Here is a 19,656-nt window from a genome sequence, read left to right on the forward strand (position 1 = left end):
GTGTGTTGAATATTATTAATTAAAAATAAATTGATTACAATCATTCATATTGAATATCAATATCTAATAAAGATCGCATTTAGAAATAACATCAACGCATGGCGGGATTCGAACTCATGATTTCTAAGGTCATACGACCTCAACTTCGCCAATTAAGCTAGCCTTCATTGGCCTCCCGGCCCCATTTGGTGAGAGATCCTCTCACAACAATTTGACCCAACAATTGCATAATTGATTATGATATAATAATCATGCGCTAATTGATTTTATAATTTCAAAAAAAATTATTATATTATTTGAATTTACGGCTCTATATGTAATTATGTAAATAAAAAATTATAATTAAAATTTAAAATTAACCTCATTATTATGTTAAGAATACGTGAGCCAAATAAGCAATAGCCCAAAAATGCAACTTATTTTCAATAATAGCGGTAGGAGAACAATAGGCTTTAAAAACACTATGTTTGTTTTCATTTTCAAGTTACGTTTGGGATGAGTCAAAACATATTCATAATACTAAAGTGAAGGGAATAACAATATGATACTATGAAAATTAAAAGTATTTGAAATTATCATAAGAAGCATATAAAAAGGACTCAAAGCCATAGTTTTACACTGCAACACAAACGACCAGACACATATCCTTCACCAAAACTTAATATTCAGACACAAGTATTCAGCACAGAGAATGGAAACAATCCAAAGAATCTGATCATCCTCTCACAATTCTGTTCTCACTACTGCATCAGCTCAGTTCTTGTCTATGCCACAGCAGGCATGTCCTTCAGCCATGGATCCAGCGGCTTCCCGATTGAGTAAACGATGAACCCGATTTCTCTTAGCTTCTTCACATCCACAATGTTCCTGCCATCAAAGACGAATGCTGGTTTCTGCATGTTGTCGAATAGCTTTTGGTAGTCGAGTGTCTTGAACTCCTCCCATTCGGTTAGGATGCAGAGGCCGTGTGCGTCTTTTGCAGCCTCATACGCGTCCCAAACTACGCTCAGCTCCTTGACGGAGAGTGGACTAGCTGGCTGAAGGTGAACCGGATGGTCCCAATCGAACTTGTTCATCGATAAGTCCCTCTTGATTTGATCCTCCGTCACTTGAGGATCGTATATGCTCAACCGAGCCTTGTCACCTAGCAGCCCTGTGCACACGTCGATCGCTGGAGTCTCCCTTGTGTCGCCCGTATCCTTCTTGAATGCAAATCCAAGAATGGCAATCTTTTTGCCTGCAACAGTGTTGAACATCGATGACACGACACGGTTAACAAACCGGTTCTTCTGGTAGTCGTTCACCTTTATTACTTGTTTCCAGTAGTTTGCAACTTCAGTTAGGCCATTGCACTCGCAAATGTAAACCAAGTTGAGGATGTCCTTTTGGAAGCACGAGCCACCAAAACCGACGCTTGCATTCAGGAACTTAGGGCCGATTCTCGTGTCCTTACCGACAGCATGGGCGACCTGCGCAACGTCTGCTCCTGTGGCCTCACAGAGTGCCGACATTGCATTGACAGACGAGATCCTCTGAGCCAAGAACGCATTAGCTGCAAGCTTCGATAGCTCCGCCGACCAGAGATTCGTGCAGATGATCCTCTCTTCAGGCACCCAATGAGCGTAAACCGATTTCAGGGCCTGGATAGCTTTCTGCCCGTCGGGGGTCTCCCGTCCTCCAATGAGGACACGATCAGGGCTAAACAGGTCCTCTATCGCCGTCCCCTCGGCCAGAAACTCCGGGTTGGAAAGGATTTGATACTTGATGCCCTTGCTATTGTGGGTCAGAATTCTTTCGATAGCCTCAGCAGTTTTCACCGGGACGGTCGATTTCTCGACCACAATCTTGTCAGACTTGGCCACATCGGCAATCATCCGGGCCGCGCTCTCCCAGTACGTCAAGTCCGCAGCCTTGCCAGCGCCTAGGCCCCGAGTCTTCGTCGGGGTGTTAACCGAGACAAAGATGATGTCAGCCTCCGAGACGTGCTTCTCGACGTCGGTGCTGAAGAAGAGGTTCTTCCCCCTGCATTGCTTCACGACATCCTCCAGGCCTGGCTCGTATATAGGCAACTGGTCACTGTTCCAGGCTGTGATCCGGGAGACGGAGATATCAACAACGGCCACCTCAATCGAAGGGCACTTCAAGGCAATCACGGCCATCGTCGGACCCCCGACGTATCCAGCTCCAATGCAGCAGATCTTCACCATCTTCGCAAGCACACACAACCTGCAAGAATTTCATGACTTCACTTAGCTAAGCAGCGAATTATCAAATCTACCCAAATGAGCACAAAATGCCACAAACGGCCGATTATTTCTACATATGCGCATCGCGTGTACAAAGACGACATACACAGAGAAACACAACACACATACAAGAATGAAGAAATATATACCAAAGAGAACAAGAAACACACACACACACCACACACAAAGAAGATCACAAACCAAAAGGGTTGATGATCTTGTTGAATAAAAATCAAAGCAAATTCTGTCACCTCAAGAACTGTTGTATATGAGTGAAGAGTGAGGGGGAGAGTTTGAGTCTTGAAACAGTTGGAAGGGAGAGAGATGTTTATATATACTGATAAAAGCAGCCTCAGATCTGAACCAACTGGACACATTCACAAAGCAAGCAAAGTGGTCCAAAGTCGCGTTTCTTGCTGCTGTTACTGCTCTGTGGAAATAAAAGAAACGCAATTTGGAGCATTCATCACGTTTCCATAACGGTACCTTTCAGTAACAAACAAGGGAATTTCAACACCTTTTTCCTGTCCATTCTTGTAACCCAAACCCAAAATTTCTTTATTACCATAAAACTCAAAACAAAATTTTAGCCCAGATCATGCTAAAAACGTGAATCATTTTCTATATTATAAATCAATATAATTTAAAAATAATAAAAAATTAATATTATTATTAAATATTAACCATCGTCGCAAACAGCTTAAAAGGAACTAATATGTTAATCATGATCAAATAAAATCTACTCAAAAATTTAAATTTTAATCCCGATTAATCAATATTAGTCATAGTTTAGCCTATTTAGCTGTAACTAATGTTTTGACATCGGCTGCAGAAATAACAACTGATAATTAACCTTCGCGCAACCATGGGATTTTCCACTTTTAACTCAATCAATTAACCATAACCAAAATTCATGTTTCTTCCAGTGTCAAATCTAAAAATAAATATAAATGCCGTGTGATTAGTGCACAATTCAAAAAAAATTGGTCAGTTCATATCACGATCAATTATAAAACACTTGTCATATAATTGACGTAATATGTATAGTTCAAAGAAAAGTGAACAATCATAGAATTACTATTATTACACTTAAACAAAAAGCAAAACAAATCGAATTTAAATAAAATATTTTTGCATCAACAATATATAAGAAATATTCCTAATAAAATAATTTCAATTTGGAACCATTTCCCATTTTTTTTTCAATAAAAAAAATATTAAAATGGAGGAATTATTTTTATTTATTTCATTTTATTGCACATTGAATGGTTGACTTAAAGAGGAGAAATTAAAGAGCAATATTGCAACTTATTACACTTTTATGGGACTACTCAACATAAATATTATTAAAGTTAGGAAGGGAATTAGGGGCTACTTTGGAGGCCCTCAACCTGCATATGTTATTTATACACTACGCCGTACCTTTTAAGCCAAACTCTTCCTTTTTCCTTCTTAAATAAATATTTCTAGTTTTATTATTAATTACTATGTGATCCCTTTAAATATTTTTAATTTTTGAAAAACCCATCTTCCCAAAATTACAAAAAGAGCATATTTTGGGTTCAAATTGAATTTAATTAAAATTAATTTTATAATAAATATATATTTATAATTATATGATTTTAAAAAAAAATAATATATTTGTAATGTGATTGGTTCGATCTGGTCAGATTATTAAAATATTATTGAATTTTTAAGACCCATGTTGTAAAATTACTTAAACTTCTACTTTTGATGGAATTTGAGTTGAATTTAATTTGATGGTTTAACAAATACATTATATTTATTTAGTGGATAGAAAAATTTTAGATTTATAATGTGATTTGTTTCGATTCGACCTAATCTGATATGTGTAAAAATTATGTCAATAAGGGAAATAAAATTAGCATAATATATTAATCTCATTTAAACAAATATATAATAATAGTAGTAGTAATAATAATAATAATAAAGGTAATTTCAAGGATCTTCCCTTGGATTTGACATAATTATGAATACTCTCTTGTTGTTCGAAAAATTACAAGTACCCCGAATGTTTGATGAAATTATGTAATTCTTGGATAGAAGTATAAAATTATCAACTTTACCCTTATTGTATTTTTTTAAAAAAAGAATTTAAAACTTATATAAAAAAAGAACGGGATAGATGAAAAAAATTTAAAAATTATAAAAAAAATTATCCATTCAATTTTAAAAAATAAAATATAATTTTTAATCCACAAGGACATTTTGATAAGTTCACCATAAAAATAAATGGAAACCTAACAGATTGGACTAATTATTAGATGGTCGTTAAAATTAGGAGGTATTGGTAATTTTTCGAACAAGTTATTATGCCAAATTTTTTCCCTAATAATAGTAGTAATATAATAATATTCTAAATTCACAGCAGAAAATATGATTTTCTTTTTCACTTAAATAAACAAAATAAGTAATCATTAAAAGAGTTTGTTCATGTGAAAATAAAGTCCCAACCAGAAAATAATAATAACTGACGATTTTAGTTATTTTAATCACCATTTAGAGTAAAAATTGAAAGCCAAGAAACCTTGAGAATTCAGAAAGAACGTGCTCCGGTTGGTTCAGAAAGCGTGTTTGAGTGAGATCAAAGGCAAACCCATCAAGGCATCAACAATTAATTATTACAACAACACATATTAAATATTAAATAACAAAAACAATTATATATAAATATATTTTTATTTTATTTTTGGGGGATGCAAAAGGAACCCTGATGATTTGAACAGAAGAACGTGTTTTTACCTGATAAAATGGCCTCAAATCAGCAAAAAATGCGAGAAAGCGTGGTTTCCACTCCAGCGACTGCCCACTGTGTGTTGTGTGTGAGAGAGAGTTGCACAGTGAAAATGAGTAGCTGTATAGCTGCTGTATATATAGGAGTATTTGTACAGTATAAGAAAATGGTGACTTGCCTGTGATGTATTGTGTTGGGACAGACAGGTTTGGGTTTGAAACGTGGAGTTCCGAGGGGAGTTTGTATTTTTCGTTTCGTCACAGACCTGTCAGCTGAGGATTCACTGATTTTTATATTAATATAAATTTGGTTAATAAATTGGTAAGAAAATTAATGTTGCCCCTGCTCACTTACCATACGTTAGTATATGGCAAGTGATAATGCCAGAACAAAATTTACTATTTCCAGAAGAAGATTGCAATTATTGACGCATTTGCCCCTCTAGTCAAATGCAAGGTTAATTATTAGAGGTAGGTATGTGAGAATTTCTCTCTTTATAAATTAAATTTAAAAAAGAAAAATGATATTTTCAAAGACAAATAAGAGACATTTAAAAAATAAGTAAAATTGAATCGATTTAATTCTGATTTAATGCAACGACAGATCCAGGGGAGGCCTGCGGACGGCAAGTTTTATAATTTTTTTTATTTACACATAAGTTTTAATTTTTTTATATATTGGTCGACAATTTTTTTTTAATTTCTTAAAAATATTCACAAATTATATATTTTTTATATATTTAACCCGACTATTTGAATTGCTCCCCAATCATATGGCAATATGAACCTAATATATAAGTATAATTTTTCATTCCACTCAAACTTTCATGTGTTGGATCCACTTATGATTTAACATCGAAAAAATTATTGTGACTTCTTTTTTTAAAGAAACATTCGAGAAACGGGTGAAAACAAAAATATATCTGAATATGTACGCGGGAAAATATTTATAATTTGAAATTTTATGTCCCCAATATGTTTGATTTTTTTTAAATATAAAATTAAAAAAAATATTTTTTTAATATCTAATAGCACTTTACTTTTCTTTTCTTTTTTCTTCCTTGCAATTGTTGAATGCTCATAGAAGGGGCAAAAAGGTCAATCTAATTAAATTTGATGTGGGCTTAAGGAAATTGTTATGGCTTTATTGGTATGTACAATAAACATTATTGCTGTAATGAGGGGGAGAGTGTGGGAAAAGTGAAATTATTTACATTCTCCATAGAGAATATCATGTATGATTTTCTACTCAAAATAAAAAAAAAAATACAAAATACTCTTTTAAAAAGTTTACCATTCTTGCATTTAAAATAATTAAACATGGAAAAAAAGCACACAATAATTAAACTTTTCATTAAATAAAAATATATGGTAATTAATTAATTCAAACAAATACCATATACAACTTATTTTCTTAAAAATAAAATATATGACACGGTGCTAATTATTCTGGGACCGACTATCAAATCTAGCGGATTTAATGCATATGCATAATTTAAATTTTTATTATATTTTTTTAATTAATAAAAATAAAATAAAATAAATATTTGACTAGAATCAATTTTTCTTTTAATAATTTTTATTTACTCGTAAATGGGCATTAATAGGGGAAAATAATTAAAGAGATGGTCATTTTGTGTAAAGTTAAGGCCGTTTGTGGGTAATTTAGTCGACAGATATTTTATTAATTAAAAATAATTATTCTAACTCTCTCGTACTTAATACATAATACAGATCTGACCTTATAACGTCACTGTAATGTGGCAATGAGATTTTATTAATTTCTATTATCTGTACTATATATTATAATAAAATTCTAAATAATTAAAATTAATTTAACTAGACCAACATACCAAACTTTTCTAAAATTTTGAACTTTTATTATTTAGAAAGTCCCTCATTGGTTAGATTTTAAACATGTATGATTTTCTAATTAATGCCTAGTGATTATTCATAAATGATACCTTAGGTATTAGCTATCCATGAAATTATTGCACATTTTTATTTTGTTTAATAGCCTTTTCATGCATCATACGTCAAGACTAGTCCTTAACCCTTAACACCAAGGCATTTACAAAGAGGGGGGAATTTTGGGTCTGATCGATTTTGATCAGATCTGAATTGATTTTATTATGAATTTAATATTTTTATAATATAATTTATGTATAATTTAAAAAAAGTAATCAATCGTAATATGTAATAGATTTCATAAATAACGAAAAAAGTTTCTGGGATAATTGGAGTATCATGATCGACCTACTTCTATCATTTGGATACAATTTGAAAAATGAAATGAAATGAAATAATACCTTATAAATAATATAATAACAATAAAACAATATATATATTTAAAAGTAAGTTATTTGGTTATTTTTAAGGTATGGTACGTGGTAATAAAATGTGCACTATAGTTGGAAAATTGATACACATAAGTCTAGTTTAATTTGGTATGCTGATGAGAAAAGATACCAATATTATAAAGTTATAATGATAATAAAATAAATTAATATATTAATATGTAATATGATTTTTAGGGTATCTCTCAGCAAATGAAATTTTAATATTTTACTCTGAATTGTGAGAAATGAATATAGTAAAATATGAGTAGTTGAGCGAGAAAAATAAGGTAATATATGTAAATACCTCATATAAAGTAATTATAGAGGACTCTTATAAAATTTGTTATAATTAAAAATATTTTTTTATTATTTAAAAAATTATAAATACTTCAAGGAATTAATGATTATTTAACAAACACCCCATACAATGTTCGCCTTTATGAAATTTGATTTTTGACCCTTAGTTTTATTAAAATTTGTATCATTAGTTCAAAAATAAAAATAATTTAAGGGATGAGATTTTTGTCCTGTAAATAATTTAAAGGACGTGCATAGGTGGGGGTTTAAAGTTGATGTGACCCATTCTCATGGGATGAATATTACAATTTTGCCCATTTATACAAAGAAATAGTAAAAGGATATGCAACTTTTGAAAGGAAATTTTAGTCCATATGCACTCATAGGGGTAAAATTGTCCAAAAATCTGCCAGAGGACTAAAAGTAAGCAATTTCTAAGTTACTGAACCTAAACAAAAATGGACATAGTTATCGGATTAAAATTAAAATTAGGCATACTTAGCGGACTAAACTAATACTTTTCCCAAATGATTATGTTGTAAACGTGTAATGAAATGCACTAAAATATTCCATTTGTTGTATAGTGTATTAGTGTTTGCAAATGAATATATGTCGAGATGTGATTTTACGTGACTAGTTGATTACAAGAATGGATCAATGTGGAAACGAGGGAGTGATGAAAATTGAATATAATTGTGATATGAATCACTACAAGAAAACAGGGTATCAGAGACGGAAAGTAGGATTTTCATCTCTAAAACAAATTAGCGACGGAAAAATCCGTCACCGAAGTCCGTGGTTGAAAGCCTCGTGGCTAAATTATTAGCAACGGAAATATTCCGTCTCTAATTCTGAGACCGAACATTCCGTCGCTAATTCTGTCGACAAACAAGAAGAAAGTTTAAATGTAATCCGTCTCTGTAGTGAATCCCTTGATGTTATTTAATACCCAGTATGGGAAAATAAAATAAAAAGAGCTATGATGTGTTATGAAAAGAGCTTTAATGTAAATTGAAAGAGTTATGATGAGAAATAAGATCGATGAGTATATGTGACAATCAAAGAGATTCATTTAAATATTATGTAATAAATGGTGAGGTTGAGTTAGTAGAAAAAAATACTATATCACCTTCTAATAAGCAAACTAGTGAAGGAGGGGTTTAATTGACTGTTATGTTATGAACAACTTAACAAGCTCATTGTCGAGATTGTCACCATAGCTCTACGAAGCCTTCCTGTTTCTTCTACAAGCATGAGAGTAGGTCAAATGCCTCTCCGGTTGTGTTGAGTCACCAATTTTACTCCTTGAACAAACATGCTCTCTGACGAGCACATTGATAAGATCATCACTGTTGCTCTCATCACAAATTTCCATGACACGCCAGCTCCTACTTAACCAGTGACTTAGTTACCAACCTCAGAAGCGTGCGTAGGTAAAATGTTCAACTCATCTTACCTCTTGTTATGCTCTAGGAAGATGAGCGTATCCTATTGGTCACGCTAGCAAGAAAGCGGCTAATACAGTGACTATCAATGCATCACAAACCCTAAACCATGAGTTGTTGGAGCTTTGCCGATAGGTGAATAGGAAAACCCTGCACCTACAATAAGGAATCCCCTTCAATGAAGAGGTGATGGTTGAAAAACCCCTTGCTCACTCCAGAGTGTGAACACATCTATCATCATATAACGATACAACTGATCCTTTTGAACGCATTTGTAAGTCTAAAAATGTTGCGGTATTGTATACGTATAGTGATAGTATTAAATATCGTGTTTTTCTTACTACACTATCCAAATCCGTCCAGTAGTAGTTCTACCAGCTTCAACTTGGTTCGTTACACTCTTTTGCATTATTTAGTTCATTATTTTTTCATCAGTTTGCAAGTAGCAAAAAGAAAAGGTCATAAGCCTCTTTAGGATAAGAAGAAACACTGGGGGCGTACATACATCAGTTAACCAATGCATCCCTGGAGGTACCTGCTACCAACCAGGAAGTACTAACCAACATCCTTGCATATAGGATAAAAGCAAGAGATTTCTTTAAATCCCTAGCCAAGAAACTTGCTATCAATTTTGATAACATGCTGGCCCGAGCTAAAAAGTATGCGAACTTGGAGGAAGTACAACAAATGAAATGACAATGGAACAACTAACAAAAAAAAGACATGAGTCATGATGTTAATACGCTTAAGAAACCCAAATTCGAGTTGAATGAGGGGGTGACACCATTTTTTCCCATTCAAGAGCACTAAACCCCTCTAAATGCAAGACCAACACATGTGTTGTAGGCCAACAGAGACAAGGATCTATTGGGGTGGCCGAAGAAAGCTCACACCTACCAAGCCTAAGGCCAACAAATTCTGCTAGTTCCATAATGAGTATACTCATGATACCAATGATTGTTTGCACTTGTAGGATGGAATAGAAACGTTAATTCAAGAAGGGTACTTGAATGAATTTTTATTCCTTGACCAGAAAACTAATACCCTTTGAAGCAAGACTATTCAGAATCCATGCCACTTTAGTACTGGTAACATATTTTTTAAAAATAGCTTATGGTGGATGTTTTCATATCTTCTTTATGATAAAGATCATATTATATTTTTCGAACTTCTATTACTTGCTATTATTATGCATTGAAGATGAATTCTTTAGTTTTCTAATTCCTTAGTTTTCTATAGGCTTCAATGTGAAATCCTATTGAACCCCGCTGGCAGGCTCCGACTTGTGATGCACCTGATGGGCTCCGGCCTGTGCCCCTACTAACGGGCTCCAGCTTGTGATTCTGCTAACAAGCTCCAATCTGTGTCCTTACTAATAAGCTCTGACATGTGAGCCCGCTAACAAGCTCAAGCTTGTTATCTTGTTGACAGGCTCTGGCCCGTGATCTTCTTTATGGCTCCAGCTCGTGTCCTATTCCCACCTGTATCCTTGCTGACGGGCTCCAGCTTGTGATCTTGTTGACTGGTTTTGACTTATGTCCTTGGTAATAGGCTCCAACATGTTCCCCTATTGATAGGCTTCAACATGTGATCTTCTTGATGTGCTTCGAGATGTAATCTTCTTAACGTGCTTGGGACTTTACTTGCAGCACTAAATTCGTGCCGAATGGAAATGTGAGAGTTTCGTCCAGGAAATCTAGGTGTGTTGGTGCAGTTGATGGTGAAAATGGTAACACGGGCTGGTATTAAGGCTAATCCACATGATGCGTATTGGGTTCAGTAGTAGCACAAGATTCAAAGGAACTTTTCGAAGTCCTAAGGTCAAAGGATGACTAATCTGCAATAAATAGGTTAACACTTTAATGCTTAAGTCAGTAATTGAATTTGAAAAAAAAAATTTTAAAACGTGAGATAATAATAAATTAAATGATGTGGAGTGCTTGAATGTAAGAATGAAAGCTAAAGTAATCATATAGAATGAAAAAATGAGCAGGGAACTCGTATCCTTGTTATTTGCAAGTAGGGGTGTGCAAAAAATGGTTAAATCGGACCGAATCGAACCGAACCGAATAATCAATTTTTTAAATAAAATACATTATTATATATATTATATATATTATATTATATTTATATAGATAGTATCGATAGAGAAAGAAAAGAAAAGAAAAGAAAGAAGAAGAACGCAACAGAACACGACAAAAACAGAAACAAAAAGAAAAGGAGAGAACCATCATAAAAAACAGCAACGTGCACCTCCTCCACTCTCCAGCCAGCAGCAGAGCTCTTCTCCATCAGGTAGGTAGTTTTCTCTCTTACAAAGAAAAGGAAATTCAAAAAATTTGACTTACAATTTTTGCTTTGAAGGTGTTTGATGAAATGCCTAATAAATTTTTTTTTGTTTTTTATTGTTTGATTCATTAATGGTGTGCTTGAGTTTGTATTAAAGTGAATCAAGTGATTTTAGACTGTCAAATTTGAAAAAATATCAGAATTATTTATATATATATTATTTAAAAAAAGCGGTTTTTTGATTTTTTGAATCGAAGTTTTGTCGGTTTTAACTGAATTGATACCGAACCATTCGATTCGATTTTCGATTCTTAAAAATCACGAACCGTTCGATTCGATTAACTGAAATGCATAGGCCTATTTGTGAGAGAGAAAGCGTGTTGAGTGTGAGTGACAAAAAATGGGTTACCTTCTACAACACGATCTCTATATATGGATGTAGAGTAAAACTCAAGAGTTAGTTATATCAAGTTGCATATGAGTAGAAAGATATGGATGTAAGCTGACTAACAAAAGAATCAAAACTTTATTTGGACTTATCTTGAAGGAGTTATGACTATTTAAGTGGTAATTGCCCAATTAACCCAAAAACCTGGGAGGTTGTTACCGAATGGGTGATTTAGTTAATATCGCTAATATGGAGGGAGTTAGTGTGAGAATTTTTATGAATACATAGCCTAAGTTGTGGAGAGTTTGTCTTACATGGCATCCCTATTGTTCGCTGAGTCATCTTGTTGAACCAGATCTCATTTAGGCCCTGCTTTTTTAGTTTAAGTGTAGGAATTTGATTGCATTAATTTGTAACATAACATTAGTATGTGCAAATTGATCCACTATGCCAAAGGTCTATTCGATATGTACCTGCACATTCATATATTAATCAGATATTTTGAATTTGGACACAATGTACTTTTAAAAATTAAAAAAAAAATGTATTAACTTACACGTTGTTTGAACCAATCCTTGTACTTCGTCGATACAAGTCGCAATAATTTGGTCAACCGAATGGTGGTGCTGGTACAGTTCGTTCAAGGAAGATATATACATATTTTAATTAGATAAATGATATATATACATAAATACACTAATTAACATATATGTATATTGAAAATAACAACTTACTCATAATATGGCATGGCTGCTTCACAGTTGGTCAAAATGTACGTCTGGATGATGTGCCATTTTGGTCCACTGAGCCACTTCTTCTTCGAGGCACCACTAGCCTGACTAGGGTAGTTGAAAACAAACACCTGGTTTCCATCATTGCTGCCCGTGCGCTCATCATTTCTATGAGACATGCTTCATTTGGATAACATGTCCGACTTAAATTACTTTGAAGAAAAAAAATTGATTTCCTCCACAAAGTAGGCCTCGACAATTGATGCCTTGACATGTACTTTATTTTTCACCTTTTTCTTCAACTCAAGTAGGAACCTTCCAAATGGATACATCCACCTGTATTGCATTGGCCCCTCTACGGGAGTTTCATACAGCAGGTGAATAATGAGGTGCTCCATTGAGTCGAAAAAAACTGAAAGAAATATCTTCTCATGATTACACAGTATGATGACAACATTGTTTTCTAACTCATATCTTGGAGACATCAAGTGTGGTCGAGAATATGCTTTGGAATAAAAAACTAACCTCAGTTAATGCACTCTATACATGCTCGGGAAGCATCTCACGGAAGGCAATCAACATCAATTTCCACATGAATACATGACAGTCGTGGCTTTTCATGCCGTGTATCCATAATTGCGTCATGTCAATGCAGTGGACAAGGTTAGACGCGTAGCCATCAAGAAACTTAAGGTCACGTATCCATTCACATATCCTCCTCTTCTGCTCATTCATCAGGGTATAGACTGCTTTAGGCATAACGTTTGGTCTACGTTCATCCAGCTCAAGCTCCGGGCAATTACATATGATTTTCAAATCTCTACGTGCATTCAAGTTTTTCTCAATGTACATGACATCAAGGTTATGTCGAATCAGATACGTTGCCCAATATGGAAGATCCCAGAAAATGATTTTCTTCGTCCATTTGTGGTCTCTAACATAGCAGGAAGGGAATGTCAACAGCATTTTAACTGCGAAACTAATGTCTGCAACCCAATTTAGGATCTTGTCTCCTGTCAGCCTTGGACATGCAAGCTTATATTTGACACGATTCTTCGTGAAGACTTTATTGTTCCTTCGGTAGGGATGGTTCTCAGGAAGAAACTATCTATGGCAGTCAAAGTAGCACGCCTTTCTACCGTACCGCAGATGGAATGCCCATGTGTCATCCATACAAATCGAACAACCCATAACACCGGAGGCACTCCACCCAGGCGCCATCCCATAGAAAAGTAGGCCGCTCACAGTCCACATCAACGCCTCCCGCATGATGAATATATTATCCATGGCATTATCGTACGTTCGAACACCCACATGACACAACTACAGTAGCTCATCGATCAACGGTTTTAAGTACTCATCGATTAAACACTTCGGACTAGAAGGGCCAGGGATCACCATCGTCAGAAATAGGTACCAGAACTCATGCACATACCAAGGGGAGATTGTACAGTGTAATGATAACGAGCCAACATAAATAAGTACGACCGTATTGATCGTGAGGCGCAAACCGTCTGTGCAAAGGCCCAGCTGAACATTACATGGCTCTTCTGCACAATCGAGATAAGTTCGATCAAAAGACTTCCATGCTCGACATCGGATAGATGACCATTGACCCCTCCTCTATCTGATGTGTGGCATGCCACGTCATGTGCTCTGCAATTGCCCTCAAAGAGTACAACCTCTGCAGATAGGGAGTAAGCGGCAGGCGGCATGGGTCTCGCCCTCGAGTCGGCTTGTACATAGCGTTTTTACAAAACTTGCAGTACTCCAAATCGACATCATCCTTCCGGTACAACATGCAGCCATTCTTATACGCATCGATCTTCTCAATGGTAAACTCAAATCTTTTATCAACTTTTTCATGCTGTAGTAATCACTCGGCAGGGTGTGACCGGGGGTAATATTTTATTAGCCCACTGGGATATTCGTTCTCAGATATATGGTTGTCTACCTTGATATCCACCAACTCAACAACAGATGCCAATTGAGATTGGGTGCAACTGTTCCACAATGGTTGGTCGACAACATGCACTCCATTATAGAAACGATCTTTGAATCCTAACTCATAATCATAAGGACCACCGCAATAATAATATGAATTAGGACCCACATCAACAGGGCGGGAACTCGTACCATCATCAGGCACACTATCGTGAGAAGAAGAAAAATAACTCGGCCCGGATGCATAAAAAATCATCCTCTGCGCCCAATCCATATGTTGTTCATAACCCCAATTTGAATTACCTTCAACATGGGAAGTTGGGGTTTGTTCCTCCGACACTGGAGGGACAGCCACAGCCTTAAAGTACTTCTGCACCCTATTATCGCCATGAGAAATCTAATTATAATATTTTGGCATAAATCCCCGCATACACAAGTAATAACTGACATCATCAGGTATTCTGAACTTTGTGTTTTTGCATTTTCGGCAAGGGCACTTAATTTTGTCTCTATCCATATGTCCACGCTGACACTTTGCCCATTTTATGAAAGTCTCAAGCCCATCCTCAAACTCCAATGTAAGACCTGCCCTCCTTGGAAGGTTCTTACTATACATCCATTTCATCAATTCTCGTAAATCGATGATATATATCACTATATATATATATATATATCTGATTAAGTTTCTAATTTGACAACCTACAAATCTATAAAGATTACACTACACTATTTAGGAGAATAAATATAATTAATCTGATACAATATTAATAAAAATTTATAAAACTAAAATAAGTAAACTACAATTAATTTAATAAAACACAATAAAATATTAAAATTAGTTTTTTTACCTGGTCAACCAACTTAAGTGATGATCAACACTAGTTGACGATCCAAAATTTGAGTAATAATCTACAAGCTATTCAAATGTATATGCACGAAAATCAGAGTGTTGAGAGTGTGTGTGGTTAGTATAAGAATTTCTACAACAAATGAAATGAAATGAATATATAAGTTTTTTTGTACATGCTTTTGTAACGGCTTTTAGAACTCCTAATATAGCCGTTTAAAACTAACCGTTAGAAAATATAGCCATTATTTTGTAACGACTATTACAAACGAAGAACGTCTCTAATGCCACGATTTTTGTAATACCGTCTTTTTGTATGTTTTTCAACGATTTCTGTCACTGCTATTGTAACGGCTCCTTATTTCACCAAAAAGTCGTTACAAATATAACTAGCCGTTACAAAAATCATAGCAAATTAATAACGGCCTACAAATTATAACGGTTTTAGGCGCACATAGATTTTGAAATGACATTTGTAAAGGTTACGACCGTTACAGAATAATTGTATTTTTATTACCCCCTCAATGACGTCAGCATGGTCGCTCTATTACAAAATTGTTATAAAGGTTGTGTGTATTGGAACGGCCATATGGCCTTTACAGAAAAGTCTTTACAAATCCCTTCTTTTTTTGTAATGGTTCCTTATCTGACGAAATAATAAGAAAATGTGAAATCATTTGGTCGTACCAATTGCTATAACTAATTTATTTGTTTAAACGATTGACATTCTGCATCAAGAATTAATAGTGGAATCAAGAATGAACCTGACTTTAATCAGAAAGCTTTATATCATATTTATTCATCTTATTTAATTTCGTCTTTTTACTCTTATCACAATCAAAATCCCCCCTCCTCTTTTTATTTTCGAAGGAACCACTTAAAACACATATATGAGGAATAGACCCAACTCACCACTTTTCCAAAGTGTTTGTAGAAAATTATTTTTTATGATTTCGACACCCATCAATAAAATTATAAGTGTATCCCTTGAAATTATACTTTTAATTACAAGTACACTCTATATTTCATGACGAAATTTTGCATAGCACCCGTTATGGTACATTACACTAATATTCCCTACTTGTAGTTATATAAATGGCATAAAATATTTATATAATTAGGTTTAATCTAAATGAAGTGCCAATGTAATTTACCCCACAAATACTTTTCCTAAACACTTATTCATCCGCAACACCACATGAAAAAAGCGTCACAAACAATGTGTAACATAGTTAAACACGACAAGATCCATCAACAACACGTTACCTACAAAGCATGCATGTTTTGATCACATTCAAAAGTACCTACTCGACAGATAAAATTAATTACAAACACAATTATGTAAACCGCATTTGCAGAGCAGATGATCGAGCGGAACGAGATGGAGTTGAAGCCCAGAAAGCCTGCGGCACATGCTCTCAGTCCCATCTGGAGATTCAGCCCAAATCAAAACGGCAGCAACCTGCTCGACTCCTACGAACTCCAAGCAGTCACCAGACAGCTCAATCGTGCTATTCGTGCCTCACATGGCTTGCCAACGTCGGTCTCTCCGTCGCCCCACCTCATGAAATCCCCCTTGTACCTCCACTGTCTCAACAAGATATACAGAGAGAACGCCAAGACGTCGAAGAAGATTTCCGGATCGAAGCTAAGTGGAGGGGCGAGCAGTGACAGCAACAACGACGATGCAACGGGGAAGAGAGGATTCGTAGTGCGGCTCTGGAAGAGGATCAAGACGATATTGGCGAGAGGGAATGAAGAGCAAAGCTAAAGGTTCAAATTTATGGAAATACTTGAGTAAGAAAAGACCCATGAATTTAGTCGCTTAAATATATTTTTGGTCCTATAATTTTAGTACTTTGGTATTTTATCTTTTATTTTTCTAGAGTTGGAAAATACTCTTATGACTTTTGACATCCAACGATTTTATCCTTCCAGTGTCGGATTTTGCACAAGTTGTCGAAATAAATTATGTCTCCCTCTCTATTTTGGTATTTTTATTCTTTATCTTTCTAGGGCTGCAAAAGAGTTTTGTATCTTTTTAACATTTTGCAATTCTGGTCCTGTTTGGTGTCGAATTTTGCAAAAAGTTGTCAGAATAAATCATGTGCCACGTCATTTATTATTATTATTATTTTATTTTTTCATCCATATAAAAATCCATAATTTAAATGAACCACGTGAGCGTAATTTATTCTAGTGATTTTTACAAAATTCAACATTAAAAGAATCAAAATTACGAAATATTAACAAATTACAAGACTCTACAATTTAATAAAGATAAAAATTAAAAATATTAAAATTACATGATCAAAAATATATTTAAGCATAAACGTACTGGATGGAATACACTTCTAAGCTTTCATATATTGTTTCTTAAATGCAATACATTTGAACAAGTAAATGATATAGTGGATCCTTATTTTTAGTTGACCTTCATCTTGCCCCAAAAATAATTGGTTGAGATATTATATGAAAAAAAATTAGTTTATGAAAAAATAAAAAATGAGATAATTTAATGTCCTTGTTTCATTTTGTTTGGATTGAATTTTCTATTATAAATCATATTGCTGCGTGTTCTATCCCATTTACTATATACATTATATGCATACATAATAAAAAATACAACATTATTTAAAATAAAAAAATTTAATATGATTTCTGTTGTCTAGTAGATTATAGCATTTTCTATGTCATACTTAAATCATTCATGTAATCATACTTTTTGTAGAAAAAGATAGAGAATGCAATTTTTAAGGCCAGAGTGAGTTCAAAATGGAAGACATGTTTCTTGACAAAATTTAAAACCATGATCATGTTATTATTGATAATTAGTCCTATTCAGATTTTGTATGTAGTTTCAGGATGCTGAATTATGGAATTATAAATTTGAGAAACTATTTTTTGAATTGAAGTAAAATAATAAGTCTAATATATTGTGAAAAAAAAATTAATATTTCCATAAAGAAATTTCTTAAGGTACATACTATACTTTTCTATTACGGGCAAAATGCAATTTGCCTTCTTGTGTTATTTGATTCCTCCCTAAATTTTTAAAAATTAAGCAAAATACCCTTCTCACGCGAATGGTGTGCAACACGTGCCATTTTTTTTAAATTTGTGTCTTAATTTTATAACTGTTGAATCTTATCTAACACAAACCAATGGTTCATATTACATCCATAATAATTCACCGTCGATATAAAATCTTACTAAAATCTACTGTTGATATCTTATCATTTAGAGACTATGCTCCAAATTTAATTTGATATATATAATTTATACAAAAACTAAAAATATATTTCCAACAATATATGTATAATACATATTTAGAATATATGCGTATAACATATATATAGGGAAAAAGAAAATTTTCATCGTATAACTTTGTCCCGGATTCTTTTTGGTCCTTTAATTTTGATAATATTACATTTAGTCCATTATCTTTAATTTTTTGTAGATTCGGTTCTTTAACCTAATTAATGATCCTTTTGTCCTTTTAATGCCATCCTCATGCTCTCAAAAGGCCTCAGGTGCTTTCCAAATAAAATTTAGCCTCCATAAATTCATACTTTGTTTCTATTGCCTTCCCACCGAGTATTCCATATTCTTGATTTTACGGACTTTCTCCAACTATACTACCACAATAAACGATTTGCATGTACTTGACTCATTCAGTAATAAACAACACAGCCGTCTTTCGTCTCCTACCTTAAAGCGTAAGGCACTCCAAAATTTTGGATAATCAAGTTGAACAAAAACCTTTAATATATTGAAAAAATAGTTGAAATATTACATAGATATTTATGTCTCTATTGGCGGCGACAACTATTAGCCTCTCATGGATAAGATGGCTTGACTCATTTGAAAAATCCCCACACACTAAAGAATCCTAATACTTGAAAAATTTAAAGACTTAATTTATTTTCTGAAAAGTTAGAGAAGTTTTTAGATATCCTCCATCTGCTTCCAACCTCTTTATTTATAATAGCTTTCGGATTTCAAACCCAGACTTCATTGCATTCGTTACCTATTTTGGCTCTCAAGTTTCCAACTGTAATTGTTATGGCTTGTCAACTAGTATCCGTGACTGTTAGCGCGTTTGTCCTCTTTTATCAACAGACTTCTTTTTTACTTTTTATAGTTTGAGTTTTTACCTTGTTTTGTAAAAATCCTTTCTTTTATCCTTTTTTAATTTTGATTCGAGTTTGCTTTGGGTTACTCGGATCTTTGTCACAAGCAAGGATTGGTCTTATTTTTCACAGCAAGGTCATATTTGATTATGTCATTATCCGGCATGCATCATGTTGTATGCCTTCTTCCTTGTGGCTTTTGTTGCTCGCAGCTTATTCTCCTGAACGAGCATTCTTTTCTTT

The 19,656-nt window shown here is 34.1% G+C and overlaps 1 protein-coding gene across 2 annotated transcripts; it reads right to left on the reverse strand.

Annotated features, from left to right (window-relative positions):
- On the reverse strand, positions 529–2,628 carry LOC105157968 (UDP-glucose 6-dehydrogenase 1-like). 2 transcript variants are annotated; one of them, XM_011074533.2, is made up of 2 exons: positions 2,498–2,628; positions 529–2,226 (listed from the first exon to the last, which is right to left on the reverse strand). In XM_011074533.2, exon 2 carries the CDS (start codon positions 2,205–2,207, stop codon positions 765–767), a length of 1,443 nt encoding a protein of 480 aa, XP_011072835.1. In that variant the 5' UTR covers positions 2,208–2,226; positions 2,498–2,628; the 3' UTR covers positions 529–764. The 2 variants fall into 2 exon arrangements, with proteins under 2 accessions (XP_011072835.1, XP_011072834.1); XM_011074532.2 differs by having other exon boundaries at positions 2,448–2,553.

This window comes from Sesamum indicum, linkage group LG3 (assembly GCF_000512975.1).
Source record: "Sesamum indicum cultivar Zhongzhi No. 13 linkage group LG3, S_indicum_v1.0, whole genome shotgun sequence".
NCBI lineage: Eukaryota > Viridiplantae > Streptophyta > Magnoliopsida > Lamiales > Pedaliaceae > Sesamum > Sesamum indicum.